At 42.8% G+C, this 23,944-nt stretch overlaps 1 protein-coding gene across 2 annotated transcripts in view; it reads right to left on the reverse strand.

Annotated features, from left to right (window-relative positions):
• emid1 (EMI domain containing 1) overlaps positions 1 to 22,330 on the reverse strand; it is a 56,150-nt gene extending 33,820 nt beyond the window's left edge. Inside the window, exons 1-4 of one of the 2 annotated variants that reach the window (XM_042218420.1) lie at positions 22,111 to 22,330; positions 21,610 to 21,934; positions 15,967 to 16,080; positions 14,533 to 14,636 (exon numbers count right to left, since the gene is read on the reverse strand). In XM_042218420.1, the coding sequence (XP_042074354.1) occupies positions 14,533 to 14,636; positions 15,967 to 16,080; positions 21,610 to 21,800 (409 nt within the window). In that variant the 5' untranslated portion in view covers positions 21,801 to 21,934; positions 22,111 to 22,330. The remainder of the gene's footprint in view (positions 1 to 14,532; positions 14,637 to 15,966; positions 16,081 to 21,609; positions 21,935 to 22,110) is intronic. The other variant, XM_042218419.1, reaches the window with a different exon arrangement.
• Between the last annotated feature and the right edge of the window lie 1,614 nt (positions 22,331 to 23,944).

Genomic DNA, 23,944 nt, shown 5'->3' on the forward strand with positions numbered 1-23,944 from the left:
GCTGACTTAGTGGGCTGTTTCTGTTTTATCTACCGAGTGTTAAACTACTTAGGAAACCTATAAAAATCACAAGGGCAAAGCAGGTTTTAGAACTCATTATACGCCCATCTACATCAAACCACACAACAGACCACTATTAAAAAGTATTTCAGTTTAAGGTTTTATGTCAGCTTCAGTATTACACATGACATCACTGAGCAGTGAGATAACAAGACTTCACACAAGTGGAAAATTAAAGTCACTTTAAACTGTTTTTGCACTCAAGACCTCATCCCTGTTTCTGCAGAGTTATGAGGGTGATTCAGGGCTGATTTCATAACGGCAAAAGTTTAGTGATAAACTTTCTTTATGTGAACCGCCTGAGTCATGAAAACGAAAGCTCTGTGTCTCCAGGACCTTCGTGCAACCACTGAGATTTATGATAAGCGCTGTACTGGTAGAATTGGTGCAACAGGTATATAGATTTCTAGGCAAACCCTTGAAGCAGAGGTGTCAAATATATGGCCTAAGCTCCAAACTGGCTGACTGGATGGGTTGGCAAAATGTGAAAATTACAAAGAAGTAAGGACTTTTCACAGCATTTAGTGCTTAAGAATGAATCACATCCCAACTGAGGAACCATCGTCATCATTTTTACTGCCAAAAACATCACCTTCGGCCTGCTTTACAAAAATAAGTACAACACACCACAAAAAAAACTATAAATTAAGTGGTTTTTCATCCTAAATATATCAGTGGATTATTTGATATTTTATTCAATGTGGTTCCACTTTGTTTTTTTAAAAAAGGAAATTTTCTTTGAATTAACAGAACATGTCATCTTTTTATTCAGTTACATAAAGAACATCTTGGCCTAAAGTGAAAACACTGAGGGATATTTGTCAGTTTTAGAAACTGAATTCATGTAATGTGCACACTTTCATAAAGTACTTAAATTTCTTTACAATAACAAAAAGGTTTTCTTTATAGGCTATCTGTAGTTTATTTCAGCACCCCTGACTTAAAGGGTCTAAACTTAATAAATGAGTATGTTGCTTTCAAAGCCAAATATAAACTTTGTTTTGATCTGCCTCGATCTTTGTGGCTCTAACACAGCTACACATGACAGCTGGAAAAACGATTAACATGACCGTTTTCTAATTTGTCGCCACCGTGACTAAAATTAAATACTAAAAGCTCAGAGTCAAACTGTTGTTATTGCCTATAAAAGCTGACTCTTGATAGTTTTTTTAACAATGTCACGCTTTTTCTGCTTTTGCTGCTGCAATATTTTATAAGACATAAACATACATGTGAGTATTTTGGGCAATTCGAACAAACAATCCAGTCCTGCTACTTTCCCAGTGAGGACAGTCCCACGGGGTAAAGTCACAAACATTTTCAAATATGGAAAAGGAATGGAGCGGCATTCGTGCAGTGTGTTTCTAATCTACCCTACAAGACACGTTCACCCTTTCGCCTTTTCGGACTTGCTATATCTCAAATACACAGAATACGGCTAATTAAGAATCAGCAATTAAACTCACAAGCATATCTTCTGGCAACTGTAACCCAAATCAATTTTACAGCAACTCGAGGGGTCACAGTCTAAAACCAGAAAGTATTTTTCGCTATGATCAACTTCCAGCACCAATTTCACAGGATACATCGCAACTGAAACAGCAAAACTGCACTGATTTCCCATTATTCAGGTTCTCATGCTGTCAGTGTATACTGCTGTCCTGTTTCCACACTCACATTGTGAAGAGCGGTGATGATGTACAATCATCTGACCTAACACTTCTCTTTTCTACAGTACAGAAAAACAGTGTGCAGTCTCTATCTAATGAAGGAATTGAATCCTATGCAATGAATCTAGTCCTCTGGGTGCTTATTTCTCATATCATTTTTGCATTCAATATTATGCAAAATCAACACTTTTTATCACCCAACTTGTATTCGAACAGCGTTAGTCAAGATGCTGATGATTTCCCTGCATGGCACCTGACACTGATCTTTCAGCCGCTTCCACAGAGGAGGGCAGCTGCTTGCTGCTGACAGAAGCTGCCTCAGCCTTGACTAAGAACCTCTTGAAAAGCTCCAGCAAACTCAGCTGCGCTTTTGGAACAAATAGCAAATTGGCAGCAGCTCAGGCTAAGGTTGCTGCACTGTCAGGTGCAGCCAGAGGAAAGGAATTCCAGCTTGGCAAAAAAAACTGCTGCTCTGATGGATGAAAGATCCTCAGCAATGTTTGTAATTCATCTCCCAGCGTGCCCTCTCCCATCCCCGAGCAGCCCGGGGAGTGTGTGAGGCCTCCATTGCAAATTACACATCCCCAGTGAAAGTATTAGTCTGATGTATCTCTGGCAGGTATCCACGCTGGCCGCAGATTTCAGCCTGACAGCGTAGATGAAGAGGAAACAGGGGAACAAAGGACTGTTAGTAACAAAGAGCGCACTCAATTCTTCCTGGATATCTCAGTCAATCATCCTCCTTAAGGTTGAGGCACTAGTTGGCTTTAATCATTCTTTTGATTTACTGATACTGTGGGACAGAAAGAGATACATTGTACTCCCAAAGCATGGCCAGCGAACTACATAAAGCTCTGAAGTGACTCAGAAACCTAAGACAGAGACTGAATGAGTATGTCAAGATATTTCCTATCACAGTTCCTATCACTGCCTTTTAAGGAACAACACATGCCATTATTCCACCGAAGAGCACAAACACTTCACCCCTCAATTCTCCATCCTTTCACCCCTTCGGCGTCCTTGTGGCTACCCGCCTGCACCCATGGGGTAGTGGTGTTTGGACTGTTAGAGGGTCAGACAGAGCATACAAAGACAAGTCATCCACAAATCTAATTTTATACTTTTTTGTATTTAGTTCAACAACATTATGAAAAGATAAATTACCTCAAAAGAACATTGTGGTTATGGCTCGTATAGAGAGCATGAATGTTGCTCATCGTGGTTAATGCTCGAGTCTGTTCTTTGTCCTTTTAACAGCACCACAAACAGGCCTTTCCACTTAAGAAAAACTCTCTTTTCCCTCTTCTCCCAATGTCCCTTATAATAGCTTTCCTTCATCTGGCTTAAAAGAACAGTGCCATCCCATTTCTTTGCAAGTGTCAACAAGAGAGGAAGAAAAACACATCCTCTTTTCCGTTCTCTCTCTTGCTGCTTTTTCCTACCTGGCAGCACTCGGGGAAACGTGTCCCACTGGAGCTATGCCATCCTTTCACCAGTAAAGTCATTCTCATTTTACACACTCATCTCTTTCTTCATGATAGAGCGAGGGAATAGATTATCCCCCACCACCACTTCCACTGCCACCATCATGAGCGAGGCCAGTTCAGAGGGAGGGGGTCAGAGCTGAGCTCAGACTTTCAGGACAAACTGTAATTCTCCACTTTGTCTTGGGGTCGAGGACCCATCTGGCTTCAGATTTAGTAACACCGCTTCAATGGAGCTCTGTTTACTTGAGTAGCTCGGTTTACACAGGCAAAGTGAAGGGTTCATATAAAAAGCATTAACTGAGAATAATCCTTTTGGTCTTTTGTAAATACGATGTAATAGTGGGGGATGTCCAAAGAGGGTAACCACTCTGAAAAGGCTCAGAGAGGCCAATCTGTGTACTGGAAGTGGCTCGGTACCAGATCCTCTGAACTAGACAGCCATGGTGTCTGATATCTGATAGCACACAATTTCAGATAGGAACTGAAAGAAGTATCCAGACAATGTATACAAATGAAAAACACACACAGAAACACAATGAGCATCCAAAGAGTGTTCACAGCAGCACTAAACCTTTACTGTTCTCTCTTATTTTCGTAGTTGTATAACGCGTAAAATGAGAAGCATATGCCATTTGCTAGACATTTTTATTCAAACTACATTATGACCTCAGGCATATTTCAGTATTTGTGGCCCCTGTGAGGCGTGAACCTGAAAGCCAGATTTATAGAGGGGTTACACAGTAAAGCGACAGCCTATGAACACAGAATATAAAGAAACATGTAACATATATACTGCACAAAATGAGCGGCAGCTAATAATTGTTTCCATGACTGATTCATCTGGGACTTAATTAATTACGTACGCTATAAAACCTTAAAATATAGTGAAAATATTTGATCGTGTGCTTGTTACAATTTTCCTCCTTCTTTTCCGAGCAATAAAAGCAAAAATGTTGGATTTATTGCCACCAGGAAAGATGAAACTGTTTTCTACTTTCAGGAACAAGCAGGCCGTTTTAATGCAGCCTACACCTTTGGCTGCACCCTGACCTCAAGAACTGAATCTAATTCTGCTTTCACACTTTCTGTTCTTGAAAACAGTTTGTCCATCCAAGTAGGGAAGTAAAGCACGTGTTTTAAAAGGCATGCAGCTTGTTGTAGGTCAGAAGTTCGTGTAAACAGCTTGTTTGTGTGTTGTGTGTTCCTCCCAACAGGTCTACAGATCTTTTAAAGCTCTAAAGATGATGAGGAAAAGATATTTCCCCACTCAAACAGTGCCCTGACCCCAGTGGTGAGGACAGTACATGCTGCGGCCTGTGTGATATCCCAGAAAACAGGGTCGTGTTCTCTGAGATATAACAGTACCGTACCACTGGGTATTGTACACGGAAACAATAATCAGCACCATGACTATGATCTCACAGATCTATACTTATGTAACTTTGTTTATGCAAACACACATTGCAAAAACTGAACTTTGTCTAGTGAGTCAGGCATATCCGACCATAGACTGTACACAAAGATGGATGTCATTGATATTTTGGCTGAATTTCTTGCAAGGGACAGACCTGACTGAAACGCAGTTTACAGCTGTGAACATTCAAGGAGTGGAGACTGAGATTGAGATTGTATTAGTCTGCAGATACCTGGGTGTCCATCTCAATAACCAGCTAGACCGGCCACAAATACAGATGTGGGATCAATAAAGTCTTTTCTCATCTGGATCCGACTTCTCTGAAATGAAAAAAAAATGAGCGCTCAAACAATAGCGCCTTTCCTGGAGCATACCCTGCTGTATCATCCTTTTTTACTCCAATGAGGACCATAAGTTACAAAATATCATCATGTTGTATTTAACAAAACCTAAAAATAACACCTGTTCCTGTTCCTGTTCCTTTTCATGCAGTGGTAGGAAGCTACTGAAAGCTAAAAAAAAAAAGCTTAAATAAGATCATCCATAGCAATGATAACATAAACCGAAGTGACAAAAGGCTCAGCGGTCTTCTTTTCTGAAACACGCACCTACGTAGCAAAGCCTCTGCTTGCTTTGCTATAATTAAAGTACAATGTACCACACATGTAGTGAAGCTTAAAGTGAACGTTAAATCATATATCCATTTTTAAATCCACATTAACACAGACTACTGTTACAGTTAAATCGTGGTTACGGTTATTTCCCAGTAATTTGATGACTGTCGCGTCTGGCTGCCAGCCAAGCTGTCTCCACAAAGCTGACTGGGCGGGGTCTCACGGGGCCACAGCCGATCACCATCAGGTGACATGGAGCCCTTTAGGAAGAAAACATGGAGGGCAGCCAAGAGAAATAAAAGGGCCATGACATCATCGTATTTCCTTTGTCCTACAGTCAGCGAATGTAGGCGAATGAGCTTAATCTAGCACAGCAGCAGTGATTTACAGCCCCATCATCCCATCCGTCATAAGGCACACATGCAACTGATATACAGAATGTATGTCTGCGGAAACAGATTGAGACAGTCAGCGTGTGTCTGTCCCAAATGTATTCAGTGACTCAGTAAGTTCAGCTGTTTTTTATGGGTTTTTTTGTTTGTTTTCATGTTTGCTTGACCAGCACTTGACCACATTAATTTTTAGTGGACGTCACGCGCCTGTCTGCACATACGAGCCTCGAAATGTGTCTGAGCTGGAGAGAGCAGGTGGTTTTGATGCCTGTCTGCATGTGTGCAAGGCGTGAGTGTGTGTATGCTGCCAGGCCCTGGCTGCGAGCTCAGCGTGAGCGAGTCAGAGAGCCATAAACACCTGAGGAAGCAGGAACACACAGGCATCCTCTCTCAACTGTATTTATGGTCCCAATTGAGACGGGGGAGAGGGGGAGGGTCATTATGTGCAGCGCCGCTCTGCTCGTGGCAGGGGTCCAACGAAAACACCGGGGCTGTTAAAGCCCCCCTGGATGAGTCCCAGGGGGCAGTGGTGCGGACGGTATGCAGGCCTGGGTTTAAAGGTTCGGGGATACGTCCTGTAGTTAATGAGATCACCCTGCTGGGCCTCTCTGGCTCTGAGCCCCCGGCATCAGTGCCACAACTTCTTACGCTAGCCACAAAAATAGGACTAAATATACTTCCTAAACAAAGTGCACCCAGGAGGTCAATAAGGTAGGTGTGGTCAATTGAACAAGGAGAAGGTCAGCGTAGATTTTCATTCTTTTTACTGAACAAAATATGCAGCTGACTGTAGAGGAGGTGTGGCCTCTTTACAAAACAATACAAAGTGACATGCTCTAAAGTTTAGACAGACCTGTGAATGCATGACTTATGGAAACTTTGCTGCAAGGGACAACTATAGGTTTAGTAAACTGTATGTAAAGTAAGTTTATCTTAAAAAGCACACATCTTTAAACAAAGGCGATTCAGGGTGCTTCACAATATAACAACATTAAAGCCACAGTTTTGCCTTTAAACTCATCCACCTATCCATTTTCCTCATCACTTATCCAGCTTAGGGTTGCAGGGGAGAGTGAAGCGTATCCCAGCTTTCGTAGGGCGAGAGGCTGGGCACAGACTGGATGGATGGCCAGCTCATCACTGCTACATTAAATATGAGCCTGTAGCCTTTAGAGCTGCATATTTGTTCGTGGTTACTCATCCAGGTTTGGATATGTGTGCCTTCTTCAGAATATAATGGATGGCACGTGACCTGCGCTGTAAAGACAGCTTGCCAGCCATCTATAGTTTCACCTTTACATGTCTGATATTTGATATCTAGAGGCAAGTTCTGTTATCCTCTACCTTTTCCTCTCATAACCAGTGAAGTGAGGTAATTTCTTTTTGGTCAAGATGCCTGGCTCCTCGAGGAGAATGCCTGCTCCTCTGTCAGGTCTGACCTCTGAAAGCCAACCAGGCATGTCTCTAATTAGAACAACTGCTGGTGCAGTTCATCCAAACCTCGTCTCTCTCCTCGTCTTCAGTCCAGGACTAATCACAGCCATCAGCACCGCTCTTCTCATCCTCACTGAGCACCGTATCAACCACCATGAGCAAATGGAAATATACGCAGCGACCAGCTCAGAGCAGCGCTCAAAAGTCAGACGGGGGCAATGGCTTTTAAATCCTACGTGTTATTCAAGTGTGCAGCGTTTAGTGGCTACGAAACTGAGCCCGTACCAGAAGGGTTGGAGGGCAAGAGGCCATAAATGATGTCACCGCGGAGGATCTAAGTGATGTGGTGATCTGTTTGTGGTTTAGCAGTCGTGGGAGTGGGAGAATGTTTGGAGGTCTGCACCACAACACTCGAGGTTTTCTTATGTGGCGGTGTTGTAAATGTTTATGAATTTATAACGGTGACAAATGAGGAGCTAGATTATAAAGACTACTGGGAGTGTACGGAAACCGCAGACTGATGCAGCATAAAATACGAATACATCACTTAAAAGCGACTTTTTTATGCCGTGCTTTTATGTTCCTGTGGTCTGGATATCGCTATGCAGGGAGATGAGAGAAGAGCGAGGGGGAGACAAACTGGGTTTTACAGGTTTTACTGAGCACAGCAAGAAAATGAAAGCGCCAAGTTGTGTGACTAATTTATTGTTGACATTTTCTTGCTCCTGCTTCTTAAACATGAAGGGTTTTTGTTTTCCTTATATAAAAATTAATCAAATATCTGTGGGATAGGTGTTCGGTCACAGAGCAAACGTAATTAAAAACATCATCTTAAGCCTCTTTGATTGATTTCTGACTGTTTCGTTAATGAATTGGTTAATGTAATAATGTTCCTTTAAGATAATAATTACCCATATTATCCATATTTGAGCACCCATACTCAAAATCACCTTATCCCCTTTCACTCTGGAGGCCCTGTTACTGTGATCTGTTATTAAAACTTGACCTGTTTCCATTTTTTAAGCTCACCACATAAAAGGAGCAAATTTTTGGTGCATCACATTTGTTAAGAGTTTCACATTTTTATAATAGGTCTGGTAAAGATTAATGTTTACTGAGTCATACAAAGACAAAGAGACTCTCAGCATGTAAAAACTCTCCCGAGACACCAACATTGTTTATTCTTGGCCTCACATTTCTGACTGTGGGTGTTTCTTCACTTCAGGGAGACGTTTTAAAAATATATTGCTTAGGGGCTTACAGAGTTAAAAAGATGGACTTTTTTTTATCATAACTTGCAGGCATATTATAAAAAATGGCTTGGAACGCAGATGCCTTGCAAAATCTGCCAGGAAATTAATGAATATAACCCCTAAAAACAGAGAAACTAAAAGCAATATCTGGCAAATACGAAGCTGAATAAAAAGGGACGTCAAATATTCAGGATTTTATGCATTAGTTTACAGATGATTTAAAGCAAGTCCATAACAGTCAGTGAGGGTATCAGCTTTGAGCGTGCTGCAGGCAGCAGTTGGGGCCCTGAACTCATCACAGCTGTATGGAACCAGCAGTATCCCGAGCGTACCTGCTCCATCAATGCTGCCATTGTCTAAGCGCCGACATCAAACGTTTCATTACCTCCTCAGAGCCTACCTAAGCACAGTAGCACAGTGTTATACAGTACCTACATAATTCCACTCTATACCTGCAAGCTGAGAGATGGAGATATGTTGAAGGACGGGGTGGGGGTGTGTGTGGGGGGGGGGTGGCAGACGGGGTTAATGCAGCTTTAATCACATCAGTCGCCAAGAGGATCAGAGATGAGAGCGAAAGGAGGCAGAGCCTACACCTCTGCTAGTGAAGAGGATTTAAAAAGGGCAGGATTTTAAAGTTTGGGGAGTTTTTTTCTACACGAGAAAAGCTCTGCTTCCAGTTCACTTGGTCTTATCTCAGCCACGCAAGGAGGAGAGCGTCGTTCTTCTCTCCGCTGCTGACTGTGCGACGCGTCAGGCTGTAAAGTGCCTGCGTGTTTGTGGGTCACTCAGTCAGCACAGCGGTCCACTCACACTACCAGGTGAAGGGAAATGCCTCCGCTTTATTGGCGACAGAGGGACATCACAGCTGCTGAGACTTGTGTGTGTGTCTAGTTTGATGCCTTAAAAGTTTTTTTTTCTTTGCACTGCTGACTCGGCCCACTTTATTTCTTTCAGACTGCAGGAAAAACTGTTTTCAATGTACTCCTGAGGGAAGTCTTGGGAAACAATAAATAAATCAGTAAGCAGAAGAGGCATTTCCAGTTCAGGAGCCAGAAACATAAAACTTAACTCAGATTCAAGGCTAAGTAAGTATGAAAGATTCAGTGCAAAAGCTGTGCATCTGCATTTCTTGAAGTTCACTGCCATCTTTCTTTTTTTTAGACTTACCAACAGACACGGGTCGTTAATGCAGCATAAAGTATTAAAATCAAACATGGTTCTTCATGCAGACGGGCTTTCACACAGATAAAACACTTAGATGATTAATATAATGCACAATAAATCCACCTAAAATAATATCCTGCCATTGTGTGCTTGTCTTTTTCGCCTTGTATCGAAACTTTTTTGTACGCAGAGGAAAAAAAACCAACAAGAGCATAGGAATTTATAATTATAATTCTCATGACTATTATTGTTACAGCCTGAAAGCATTTTGTTGTACTGTGTGTGTCTATGTGTGTGTTCTAAGGGTGGTTTTCATGGGACATTTAAAAAATAATGCTGTAATAATATTATCAAAATTATCAGTGCATATTGCAGTTTAACTACCGAACCCCGCAACTGATTTAACTATAATTTTCTGGATTTTATTCCCCACAAACCTTGAGCAAATACCAGCACACCGTTACATAAAGAGAAGACAGCATGGAAGGAAAGACAGGCAGGACGTGAGGAAAGAAAAAAGACCTTCCTACTCTGTTTGGTTTTGTTATTTAAGTTGGCTGATTGGTCATTTTTGCAGATATATATGTGTTTGCTTAAAAGGTATACATGCTCATTAATCAACAGAAAAATAACTGTAAATGAGCCATACTTGTGGGCTAATTTTCATCTGGCCAGTTCTTAAAACAGCAACCAAAGAGTTGTTACTATTAATCACATACAGATAATACAAAGCAAGCTAATGATTGTGTTTTTCTTTCTACTTAATCACTTTTATGATAATTCCTCAGAGCCGAGCAGTGTCGGCTGAAAGGGGCTGGATGCCGAATCTCATCTGGAAGCCTCAGCCCAGTTTGCTTAATGTCAGCTGCTTCCAATTTATGCTCAGCACTTGTGTGCTGGTCATTTACATAACAGCGAATATCAGCTGCTGTGGCCATTTCTGCACGTTGACTGCAGCCTGCCTCGCTACATTCAAGTGATTCATGTGTCTTCGTAGATCTCATCTGCTGAGTGCATAAACGCTGATGCGGGGGTGAGTGCAGCTAAATCTGACATCAAGTCTGGGATTTTTCTTTTTTTTGTGAATGAACTGGAGCAAGTAAAGGATAACATGTGTAACACCTGCTAAGGCAAACGCAGGGGATCTCTGCTTGATATGACTTTGATAGCGCTCCACTGTGTGGTCTAGCAGGAGTGGGAGTGTGTGGGGTGATAGTGCTGGTGATGGGGGGCCTTTTGGTCACCTGCTCTTGCTCAGCCTCCTCCCCTCTGACCTCAGGCTGAAGTCCCTACACTCACAGCTCCAAAAAGCCTGCTGCCATTAAAGCTGCTAATCACAGCAAACAGCTGCATACAAATCCTCAACGCCTCGCTCTCCCACCCACACGTTGACTCTGGCAGGCAGATAGACGCATACACCGGCGTCCACGCACTCCCACTCTTCCTCTGCTAATGGCAAGCTGCAGCCGACTGATGTTTAAAGCACGGGGTTTAGCGTGCGGGCTTGTGATAAGCCGCCCTGAGCTGTGAAAACACAGATTACATTTCTATGGCTTATTACAAGACAGCGGGCTTCTGCCTCCCAGCCACCTCATAATTGCAACCCAAAAACCACAGCCTCCGCTTGGCTGCGAGATACTGTTTGATGGGGACCCCCGTGGCAGAGCTTTGACAGCCGTGCTAATTCAAGTCTACATTCCCCCATATGCTGTGCTCCTCAGCGGCCTCCCCCCTGCGATAAGCCACAGCTATTTTTCTTTTAAGGCCTTTCCTCAATAAATCAAATCAGGGTCAGTATATCAACGCCTGTCTCTTAGTGTCATTTCCACACTTTTCAGGCTCCATCAAAATTAGCAGATCGAGGCCAAAAGCTCAAAATGTCAATGAATTTTACATCCATGGCTCCTGAGCGCACAGTCACCCCTCATGGTATCAGTGCAACACTAGCATTTCAGATAATTATTACATTAGAGCCAGAGCTAATGTAATAATATTACTTTTGAGGGGTAAATTTGATATTCTAATACCACATAATTGCCTCTAAATTGGGTATAATTTTGATATTTGTGCTTGATGTAGCATATGTTGGGATATCCCAACTAAAAACAAGCATTTACTTACTTGGAATGCCAAAGCCAACCAGGCATACATTAAATCCCCGTTTCTGGCAGCCTATGAAAGTGCCTACATCTGTAAATGCTTAGTCTTCTTTTTCTTTTTTCTTTCTCAGACTCAATCAGAGATAAAGACCATTGTGTTCCAGACCAAGAAGTAAGACAATATCTCCCAAACCTCACAGAAAACAATTAGGACCCAGTAATTACACCATTGGACCGGTATTCAAGCCAAGTCCTGAGGTTGGGCTGTGGAAGGAAGAAAAAGACAGCAAATGTGAAAGGTGCCTGTCTAATGCAGTGTTATCTTACCCTGCCTGGACTCTGATGGGGTACGTTTGTGTATCCATATGGGTGTGATGTAATGCTTTGCTTTTGGAGCCTCCTAATGCGACATGCCAAAAATCCTCATAAGCCTGCTTATGACTCGATGACAGCATGCATGATCTCTTCCCTTAATGAACTCTCATTTATTTGCGCCTGTAGATTTGAACACGCAAAGCCCAAAACTTAATTTGTTATCTTCACTACGGACCAAGCCGTTGATTTATACACGTTGACCTATCAGCTGGCAGGCCAAGGGGTGAGAACAGAGGAACACAAGAGAAAACAACTCTCTCATCCCTATTTAAAGCACAATCATATCGGTCACATTCCTATCAGTGTTTTTTGTACTTTCCTGCATCTCAACCTAAACGTAGCCCCAGCCCCAGAGTCTTTTTGGTTTGGACATTGTTGAGATCTGCAGTAATGCAGACCGTCCTTGGGAGTCAGACATGGCTAGAGGCTTTTTGGGGTGGCCTGGTGGGAAAAGCAGGTTAAAAACAGGGCAGTAAATGAGCGGATCACACACATTTTCCACAGTCTGTGAAAAGCAGACAAGCAGAGGAGTAAGAGTGATGTATAGCAAATAATAAAATTCCAAAAGTGATCCTTAAAGGTATATACATCCTGGTTGCTCTTTATGCGACTCAAATAAGATCAAAAGTAGTATGTTTGTCTAGAGTTGTTTTTTTAAAGCCCGAGTCTTTCAACTCAGTCCAACTAAAAGTTAAAAAGTGCTCACAGCCATCTGGAAACAGCCGCACGCAGGTATTAACAGCCTGGATTTGAAACGTGCACCTACTGAATTATTAGTGCAGCTTTAACTTCACTTGGCAACACTGTGGCAACAGCTTTAAGCACAATCCGGTCACCAGCTTTGCCCGTGTGGCAGGCTTGCATTTCTCCTTAGAGCGGGCGGACGAGGCAGACGGCAGCGGGGTATCAGGTTCTGTGCTGGCAAGGGGTTCTGCTCACGCGGCAAGAGCAGAACAAAGCACTGGTGGCCCTGGATAGGATCCATGGTGCCGGAGAGTAAAGGCCCTGTGAATGGGACCTGTCACTTCCACTCAGCGCCGCCTGTGATCTGAGCCACCCGGAACGAGGCTCAGATAAGTGGCTAATCCCGACATCCCCGTCGGCTCGACAGCCCCCTACTGCCATGACAACCGGAGGGGAATCTCCTCCAGCAACAACTTAATTGGATAATTTCCTCCCCGTTTCACTGTGTGTTCCTCTGCTTTTGTTGGGTAAAGTCTGCGTTGTCTGACTGTGAATGTGTTTTTTGACTTTGACAGTAGGGAGGGTGTGAAACAAGTGTGATATCCAAGGTGGGATGGTGTGTGCAAGTGCAAGCAAGCAGCAGAAGCCACACTACAGCAGACTAGAGGCCACTTGGAGGTCTGAAAGCACCTGGGAGCAGTCATTAGTTACTACAGTTACTACAACAAATGCATTACCTATTAACTCCCTGTAGAAAATAATTTTCTGCCTACTTCTTAAATTACTTCAACATTATATTACACAGTTATTGTCATGTGATTAATAAAGTAACATTACAGCCAGCTTATACCCCATATCTGCACAAATTCCTCTCCTAATGAGAAAAACATAAACTAGAGCCGGCTGTTTACCATCGCGATGTTCCTTTACTAATCTATGCGCCTCAAAAGAAGACTGCCGCTGCTTTGTTTCCCATCTGAACTGAGGTCAAGTGTGTTGTTTTCTGACTTCTGAATGGAGGAACTGTAATGCATTACAACACTGTTGCATACTGTGATCACCAAATTACTTCAAGTGGGAATACTAGCCATTTACTGAGTAAATAAATTAAACAGATTATTTTAAACCCACTTTATTGGACAAGATCAAGTGTTTACCATAATCAGTCTGAAAAAAAAATCATTTTTTCTGTTCACTGAGTTTCAGGTAGAAATTTTCCTTTTTTGTCTCAAAGTATAAGAGAGAAAAACAGCCTCTATTTTCGGCACTACAAAAGGCCATCGCATTAACCCTTTGCGCTGCACTGTCCACTAATTTATGTTACACCCATTCAAGTCCTGGCTCCCAGCATAAAAAGACCACTCCACCCTTCTCCCCAGACTGCAGAAACCTGAGGACGGGTGCCAGGGGAAGTCATTATGAACTAGGAGTGTGTGTGTGTGTGTGTGTGTGTGTGTGTGTGTGTGTGTGTGTGTGTGTGTGTGTGTGTGTGTGTGTTGCAGCAGCTTATGATCCTGATTTCACAGCAATGCAAACGGCACTTGCATACCTCTTTAGAGGATAAAAAACTCAGTTCAATCTGTCGCAGTAAAGAAGGAAGCCTTACTGGTGCTGCGACTCTTGGAATGAAGACATAAAAAGTGATTAATAAAGTGGTGGGATGCTGGGGGATCTTATTTCTTAATTTCATTCAAAGAACAGAAGTAGCCTTATGTAAGCCTAATGGAAATCACTCATACAAGCATATTGGAAATGCAGGCTTTAAGTACTGACACGACTCAAACTTGCGATCATTTTTCAGTGCAAGATGGCGATTCTGTTCGATTCATTTCCGTCAGCTGTTGTATAACTGAAGTGTGTCTGCGTCCTCTGTCTTCACTCACCTTCTTCACAAGCAGCACCGCTGAATCCCGGGCAGCATTTCCACTCCAGGGAAGTCACAGTGCGGTACACCACTTTATAGGAAGGTCTGACCACGGTCTTGTAGCTGAACAATAAACACAAAATCAAAAGCCGTTACGCACATGGGCGCACACACACATAACATTTTTAAAGGAAAATGAAAGGAAATCTCCTCTCTCTGGTAAGGTTAGATATTATCGTGAGGTTTTCAGTCTTTGTATTCGCACAGTCTCAATTAAATGATAAAAAGCAATTTCTAGGCAATGTGTCCCATCACTAAGCGTCAGATTATATAAAAGCTTTTAGGTTTATCTCAATTAAAAGACAGCATATGGAACAGCAGCGTGGCATCCTGAACTATGCTAATTATAGGAGAGCTATATGAATACCACTGCTATATATCGTTAGCTTCATAGCATAAGTGCCTAAGTCATTTTTTTGTGTTTTGGAAACAGACAAAACTAATTTTCTAAATATCACATGCATATTTTTAATTGATATTTTCAATTTGACCAAAAAATGACTTAGGCACTTATGCTATGAAGCTAACGATATGATATATATAATAATTAGCAATCTTATTGGCCAGGCCCGAGCAGATGTGCGCTGATGGAATGCGTCATTTTTTGTGTTTTTCGGAAAACAGACAAAACTAATTTTCCTAAATATCACATGCATATTTTTAATTGATATTTTCGAATTTGACCAAAAATGACTTAGCACTTAGGCTATGAATGCTAACGAATATGCTATATATATGATATTGGAATTAATATAGATTAGAAATGAATGATATATATATATATATATATATATAAATACTAATGTTATATATATATATATAAAAATAATAAAAATCATACTTAAGTCAATCATATAGCATATAGATATATATATATAAATATATATATTATATATATATATATATATATATATATATATATATATATGCTAATATGATTGAACTTAATATGATTTTTAATAGAACATTAGCTCCAGTAACAAGTTTTAAAGCTAATCCTCTAAGTGATTCAAACAGCATTCAAACAACAACTATTCTGCTATTTTAATCCCAGTATAATTAAAAAACAGAAAATAAACATTACACCAAGCTTTCTGCTTTGATAGCAGGCAACTGTTTTCTTCTTTTTAAAGTTGTAAACATGTGGCTCACTAAAGAGCCATGAGACCCACTCTATGTTTTTCCAAAGTGTTTATATTCCAGGGAACTGGAACATTTTTGAGCAGAAACTTGCACGTCTTGAATACATTTCATGATGAGAGTTTTTCTACCCAGTTCAGATCATACGGTGCTGTATGCGGCCCATGAACTAAAAAAGTTTTGGTTTTTTAAAGGTTTCGTAAAAGCATTGTGAAACAGTAGCAGTACTGGTAAGATGCCTCTGCCTTCTCACCTGCCTCCTGCACATCCCTGTGGCCAGGGGCATGTCCGGTACACCCGCTGGAGGATTGTCCCATTCTGCACCTGGCAGGTCACAGTCTTAGTGACCGTATGAGGACACCAGTTCCTGCCGAAAGAAACAGAGTCAGAAATGTAGAATAAAACAACAGCAGGATTTCAACAGTTTGTTATTTTTAGACTCAGTAAAAAGTCTGATTCTTAAACTAAACACAGGAGAACGAATTTGCAAAACACCTTCAAACGAGTGCTGTCACACTAAAAACACTGCGGTCTCCCCGCGGGTTTTCATTCTGTCCTTCCAGCCCCCCTCAACTCCTTTGTTTGGGAACTTCCTCACCGTGTTCACTTGGTTTTAATCAGCCACAGAGTTTGCAGGACTGGGTTATATTTGCACAGGGGTCTCTCCTCTATTGGAGGAGCAAAAGTCCCTCAGGAGGGGATAAAGAGGAAGACAAAGTCTCATACAAAGATGAAGGTATTTAAGCATGGGTTAATGCTGGGACATGAGTTCACTCCCTTTAATGGAAGGCCTTCATAACTCATTGAGGAGAGCCTGCGATGAGATATCGACGATGCTAAGGTCAGAGGTTGAGATCTGATAGTGAGGATGAGAACGCTCCGCAGCTATTACATTCAGACGAGTTCGACCTCCAGAAGCAAAATGTGAAATTTTATCAATGTCTCAGTGAGACTGCTTAAAATTAAAGGAAGTGCGATTTATCTGAAGAGACTGTGAGCTAATTGGTTTAGCTTAATCCTCACCGAGAGCTCGGTGTCCCTTTTAAAGGGAGCAGATCTGTTCTTGATAGCACAGGCGCTATGAGAAACATTTTAGAGAAAGCCTTTAGCTTTCTTCTCTCTCTGCTACATATCAGAACAGGAAAAAACACACAACTGTTGGCTTTAATGTGAAGAGACGCTCTCGGGCTGATGAGCGACCACATTATCAGAATGGTTTTATTAAGAATGATGTGTACAGACATCCTCATTACCTTCATGTGGCTGTAAGAGGAGCACGGAAACAATTACTACAGCCTGTGTTTACAACATTATCAATAGATGCATAGGAAGGGAGCTCATGAAACTACACTTTTTTTGTTCTGCTGCCAACGTGTGCAAGAGTGGGTGGGTGTTCCCACCAAAGTCTGTTTGTCAATATGGGAGACCATATGTTTGTGTGCACGAGAGACAGTTTACACTAAAGAAAAACCGCCAAAGGGAGAGGATGCGAAGCAGCCCTGAACCGGCTCCCATTAACCGTTCCCACATGTCGTGGTGGCCACACACACATACCTGAGCCAGAGCGCGGGAGCACCGCTGATAAATGTTTGTCTACAGCTGCAGCGACTTTCCCTTATCACATGACAACGTCTCTTTTATTATTGAGCGATCTTGATTGTTTCCATTCATGTAGCAAGTATTTAAGCCTGCAGACTGAAAGGATTTTGCATTATTTACCGCATCTGGAAAAAGCAAAACGTAAGACATTATTTGAATTAATCATAAGTAAAGCGGGGAAAGGAATTCTTCCGCCACATGTTATTCAAACACAGGCCCACCCTTCGTGTATCATAGCGTATCCATCAGCCATACATCTACTAGAATGACAGTGGATCTATATGATTACCCTATGATTGCTTTCCCTGGTCCAGAAAAAATTGCTCTAATCACTGGTGGAAAATTTCAGACACTGAAGAAGCTGTGGTCAGGTAGAGCTGGGAGGAAGGGGGAGGGGATGAGGGGGTAGTAAACCCAACTCCTCCCCACCACTTATCTGCCAGACCCGACAGATAAACATCTGAGTTTCCCATGAGAAGAGGCTTCACCTGGGAACAGACAAGAGTCTCACCAGGGGGTACGAGGAGGGAAGGGGGCGCTGGATTTTATGGTCTCCCTGTCTCTTTGCATTGCTCTTATGGAATTACCGAGGAGGAAATGCCGACCCTTCTTCCTTAAATGAGTGAAAGAACAAAAGCAGCCGATTCATATAATATATAATAAGTGCGATGCAGCAAGACAAACACTTCCACTGCAGCAAGCAGATTTGGGGAGGCTTAACAATAACTGTGTTATTATCTATGCATATGAGGGACGCAGGCTCTAAGTGCATTTAGTCTTTCAATCTCAAATGCTTTGTAGTCAACACCTTCCTCTTACTGGAGGCACCCTTGTTCTATGAAGTGTGAAACCCACCAGCACCATGCTGTTTCATTGGCAAAAACACCAAGCAGGCCCTCAGTGAGTATCAGGTCTCTAAGCACACATGGCACACTCTGAATGCTGGGCCCAAGCTAAATAAATCATCAACCATGTCTCACAGTCACATGTAGCCACAGCCAACCGTTAAGAGAAATCACAGCTTTGGCCCATCTGTTCCTCGACACTGCCGACGCCAAGACAGTAAAATATTGGAGGGGAACAAAAAAAGTGCTGAATCCTTAAATGTATGCAAATGCTGACAGAAAGCTTGTGAACTCGCTTATATGCTGCGCTGTCGTTACCGCATGTGCCCTCTATTCACCTTTTACGCTATGCAGACCACATTTTCCCGTGTTCACACTAGTGAGGCGGTTCGCCTACTTCAGCATACTGCACCGGGATGAAGAAGGTAGGGGTTAAGCCATGTGAACAGACAAGTAGGCTGATGTGGGCGAAACGCTGATGGGACTCTGATTAAAAACACCACAGTAACTCCCTTTCCTCCGCCCATTCATTCACGTATCGTAGGAGCCGGCCTGAACGCTCGGAGATATGTTTGAAATGCAAAAGGAATTCCTCTGGATTTCTATCTGTGGGAAAATACTCGAGCAGAACAAAGGACAAAAGACAGATGTGGCAAATAGCCAGACAAAGGAGAGGACGGGAAGGAGACGAGAAAAGAGGAGACAAAGGTCAACTTATCACAGAGGTCATCCAAGGAAGCTTCCGGTGGGGACAGAGATGGCAATTATGAAGCAGTGTGGCTCCCGTGGGATTGAGAGGAGACATAAGATAAATATGGCACCACAACCAACGACAAAGAGGAAAACAGCAAGAACAAGTCGAGGTGAAATTAAAAAAAACTTTGCAGCTCTAGAGTCATGGCCTGCAGGTTCAATGACAAACAAAAGAAACAGGTTGTATTAAGTTTGTATTTGAACAATTGTTATACATTAATTCAGAGCATTACGGCTGCTGGGGTATTATATTGCAGGTTCAAAGCTGCCGTGGGCTTTCCATGCGCAGCGGACAGTGACGAGCATCAAAGCACCGAAGCGAGGCCTTAAAGGTCAGGGCTAAGTGACTCCTTACAGCAGCATGGAATAAACAAGGAAAACTCTCATCTATCTTTGTCTCCTTTGAGCTTTCAGGTGCAGACACCTGTGAGCTTTCAGTCTGTGGCATCTTCAAGTGTTTGAACCTGGAAGTGAAAGAGGAATCCCACTCAAATGAAGGATTCACTCATATCACACCTACAGCGCCACGAATCCTGACTGCTCAGCGTGAATGGACCATCATGTCGAGCTGAGCTGCTCCACTGACCGTGAATGAGATGCTGACTTTATGGACTGCTCACCTGCAGTGCACAGGATGCAATATGGAGTCTGGTATTAGGCTCATACTAAGTATCAAATCTCTAAGACATCGGGAAACAAAATCGGCTAAAAGTTATGACATCAATGTCTTGTTTTGTCCAAAAACTGAAGCAACTCAGACTACAACCACAGAAATGAGCAAATATTCAATCTGATAAGCAGGAATCCAACAATTTTTTTTCTCATTGTGGAGGATGAGCTGCCACAATTAATTCTTTGTTTTAAGACTGATATTACACATGAAAATCTGTAAATCGTGAAGAAAAGAGTTCAAGATCCTGTCTTAAGAATCTCATATTTTGTCCAGTGACACGTCCAAAAACAGAAGATAAGACAGTGATGTAATACAGAAAAAGGCAACAAATTCAATTGAGTAATGTAATCAACGGCCAGTGGATATTATTGGAGCTGAACAATTGGTGACTGCCTCTTGACATCCATCCAAATAATGGTTCCCTGTGCATATACATCATTTGAAGTTTCACAGCCATTCTTCTTGAAGCCGTGCAGCTTCCTGGAATCTCAGTTGTCTTCATTCCCATGCTTAAAGTGAACATGGATATGGTCAAGATGGACGAGGAATGAGGACTGCCACAGGGCTCAGACTGCCTGTCAGACCATGACAAGTCCTCCGAGGGAGGATAAAGAACTGGGCGAGACAGGGACTAAAGAAGCATCTCCCTCAGTGACCCCACAGTTTACTGAGCTATGCAGTCATTAAGAGAGATGGTGAAGGAATGCTTTATCAGCTCTTTCACAGAGTGACTGCACCAGCAAAGAAAATACCCACAAGATGTTAATCCCCTTTGATTGTGCTAATCACTGTGTGAAGACAGTGCTGGTATTAGTGAAGGTTTCCCTTTCCCAGTGCACTAACAGTCATATGCGTTTCCTTTTAAGCACCTGAACCCTAATGACAGGTTGCTTTCATCATCGAGGTTGATCTCTGAAATCACACCGCCGCTGTTACTGTTTGTTGACACCCAATAAACTGCTGCTTTCACCGATCAGGCCAGCCAGCCAGCAGGTGGACTGAGACTTTCAGCTCCTCTCATGTCACCGCAAACCCGGTGACCTCTGAACAAGGTGGTTGACTCACACCAACAGCAGCTTTCCCTCTTTCAGTCCTGCCTTTCCTGCACGGCCACTTACACTAACAGCAGCAAACTGACTGTAAACTCATCCCCCTCTGCTTTTTTCCCCCCAAAACAAGCTCAGATTGCGCTGGAGTCCCAGCTGCTTGTGTTTAGCAAACATGTCCACAAACCTCTGGCTCTGAGTGGCAGGGGGAGCTGAGCAGAGAAGTGAGGCAGTGGAGTGACCGAAGGGGCGCTGAAAACCACCTGAACACACCCAAAAGACCTCATCAGAGAGAAGGGATTTCAGCCTCCAGCCACGTTCAGCCCACACACACAAGCTGACAGCATAAATATTTGCAAGATGGGGAAACGTCCTCTCATCATTAATCAGTGGCTAGTCTCCAACTAAACTTGGCTCTGTCCAGGAGGAAAGCAGAGCCGGTTAGCCCTCCTGCCTTCGTGTTTAGTCTGGTGACTCTCTTTCAACACCCTTGTCAACTCGATTGCCCTTACACAGAATGATCCATCATTTTCTGAAGCCTTATTATCCCCCCTTTTCATTCAGTGATCCTTTAAGATAAACGTTTTCACGCTTTATTATAGAGATACAAATAATCAATCACTCCTTAAACTTAGGGTTTAACACTCTTTTTTTGAAATCTTCACCCTTGGGATGCTGAAAAGAGCGGGCTATGTGTGTGAGGCTAAAGGCGTTGTATGGATAGAGAGCATATAACACGCCACAGGGGCAGCAGAGGTGTGTGAGCTGGGACAAGAGTGTGGATGGGACTCAGCAGAGTAAAAACATGCTGCCTGCCAGCACAGGAAAAGGGAAACCAACTGTCAGGAAGACAATAGCGCCCGGTAGATGGATGGAGATGGGAGTACATCCGTGGAGGCATGCAGTGGCAGCAACATAGAAAACAAAACTTAATATAAGTATTCTGTGTGCAATATGACAGCTGTGCGTACTTTCCTCACCTTTTCTGGTAGACTGAGCTGTGGGTGGCTGCTGTCTGGTCTCTGTTCAGCTGCGTCCCGACTGAATAGGTTTTGTAAAGTCCCGTCTTCCAGGTCCCGTTAACCAGCGTGCTCAGCCAGAGTATCAGCACTGTCCAAAGCAAACTTTTCCTGCAAAGCGCGGACACGCTCTCTCGTTGGTGCGATCCCATTTCCGTGGCATCAAAAGTAAGAGCAGAACTGTTTTAATGAGGCCCCGCTTGGAAAACAGACCGCTTAGTGACTCCAGCTCGGGAAACGTGTCAAACTGCGCCGGGTCTACTGGAGAAGACGCTCATCCTTTTCACTAAAGTAGAAAACACACACAAAAAAACAGGATGTATGTGTAATAGAGCTGAGTGTGAACTAGCCCATAAACCCACGCTTGTCTGTGACAGAGATCCGACTTTATAAAAATGAACCATGAATGCTCTGAGTGTGAAATGCGTGCTGTCCTCCCTTCCCTGAGTGTGCTCTGCCTACCTCCGTCTGTCTGCGCTCATATCGTGCCGATCCTTTACAGCAGCGGGTATGAAACCAGTTTTATAGTCTCCTCCGGTCTTTTAAAAGCACAGCCTGCTGGGTCTCTTTTTACCCTGCCCCGTTTCAACTTCTCACAGAGGACAAAGCGACGGCACTTAACGCATTGTACTGTTTGCACTAAATGAATTATGGGCTGCTGATTCTCAAGGCTCCTCTGAAATCACAGGCGCGGTGCTAGTGAGAGTTAGGCCCCCATTTAAACCAAATAAAACGGAATGTTTAAAGAAAAGAAACGAAAAGTTTTGATAATACTGGATATGACGAGTTTAAACCCCCAGCTAAGGCTAATCACATCTTTTATAAACCTTTTTTTGAACATTTTGAATACTATGCAACCATCTTTCTTTATTTAAAATATAACGCAGTTAGTTTAACCTATTTATAACATCATCAACAACATCTATCTATCTGTGTTTGCCCCTGAGTTGTTTTCAGCAGGTGTAGTCTGTCAAAGTCATCAGTACCCAGTGGCCAGAGTGGTCATTTCCCACTGCCCATTGCATCTGGGACAGCCAGTAGCCACAGATCTGTGGTCCTTCTCCAAAGTAAACACCTGGCACTGCAACCAAAAACTAGGACATGAGTTGTATATGTCTGTGACTGTGGTGATTGCAGCCCTTGGGCTTAAGTCTGGCCAGCTGCAAAAGATGCTGCAGGCAGCAAAATGTGCTTATCTAACCTGTTAATACAGTCTACTAAAGTTTTGTGCTAAGTTCTTAACTACTGAAAGATAATGTTAACACTTTCACAGTCACAGAAGAGGACTGGGATTAATTCCTGTTCCTCACCATGCCACAGGGAGAATGGGGAAAACAGTGCATTGACTTTACTGGGTCTTAATGAGCCCACCTGCTCCCAATCACCACACATGGGAGGGGATTTGTTCCTGGGCACCCTTGGCGCTTTTACGAGGCCACTCGGGGCAAACAATGGTGCCAAGCAGGAACTAGAGCAGTTTAGGGTTAATGTAAATCCCTGCAGTCATGAGCAGCTGAAAATAATTTTGACCTCTAAGGAAGCGAGCTGGGTTTCTTTTTTTTTTTCTTTTTCTGTCGTTACTCTTACTTTTATGATTTCCCTCCCCTTTATTGTACAAAGTTAAACAGCCAGATTGCCCATTGTTTGTTTAGGTCTGCTTTTACTAAAGTTCCATCCAGTGATGTAAAGGTTCATTAAACAACACAACACAACATTCATTCCCTCTTTTCAAAAAGGGAAACACAATTGCTCCTGCCCCCACCCAGTGTTTGGTCATAAACATGTCCTGATTTTCCCTCTTTTTGTGTCAGTTGAAGGTGAGAATGGGGCCTGTTCAACCTTTGCCCCTCTGTCATTTAAAGAGATCCTTTTAGGCTGCAGAATATGGTAATGACAAACATTGTAATCGTGTACCAGGTTGGGACTTTTCAGGGAAGAGACTAAAGAAACTAAAACAATTTCATGCTGCTGGTTGTTTGGCTTATAAAGACTTCAGTCTAAGCAATTTAGTCTTACTATGATTACAGCTCCACTCTCATACCTGGGGCTTCACGATGTATACTGCGTGAGTTATGGCTCCAAACTGTTGCAAGTTTTATTTCTGCACCTGCAATGTCACTGCTGCACCAGCTGCCACATCCTCTAGGACCGTCTGAGTTTTTAGAGGTTACTTCACCTGAGCTGGCATGCTCACATCAGCAGCCTCGATTACTCAGTGCTGTGCAGGATCTTCTCTTTGCACGATGTAATAAAACATGCCCTGTTACCTATACTGCAGAGAAAAGCTAAAAAGTTG

The sequence above is a fragment of the Haplochromis burtoni genome, unplaced genomic scaffold (assembly GCF_018398535.1).
Source record: "Haplochromis burtoni strain Fernald_Lab_line unplaced genomic scaffold, NCSU_Asbu1 Contig_18, whole genome shotgun sequence".
Lineage (NCBI taxonomy): Eukaryota > Metazoa > Chordata > Actinopteri > Cichliformes > Cichlidae > Haplochromis > Haplochromis burtoni.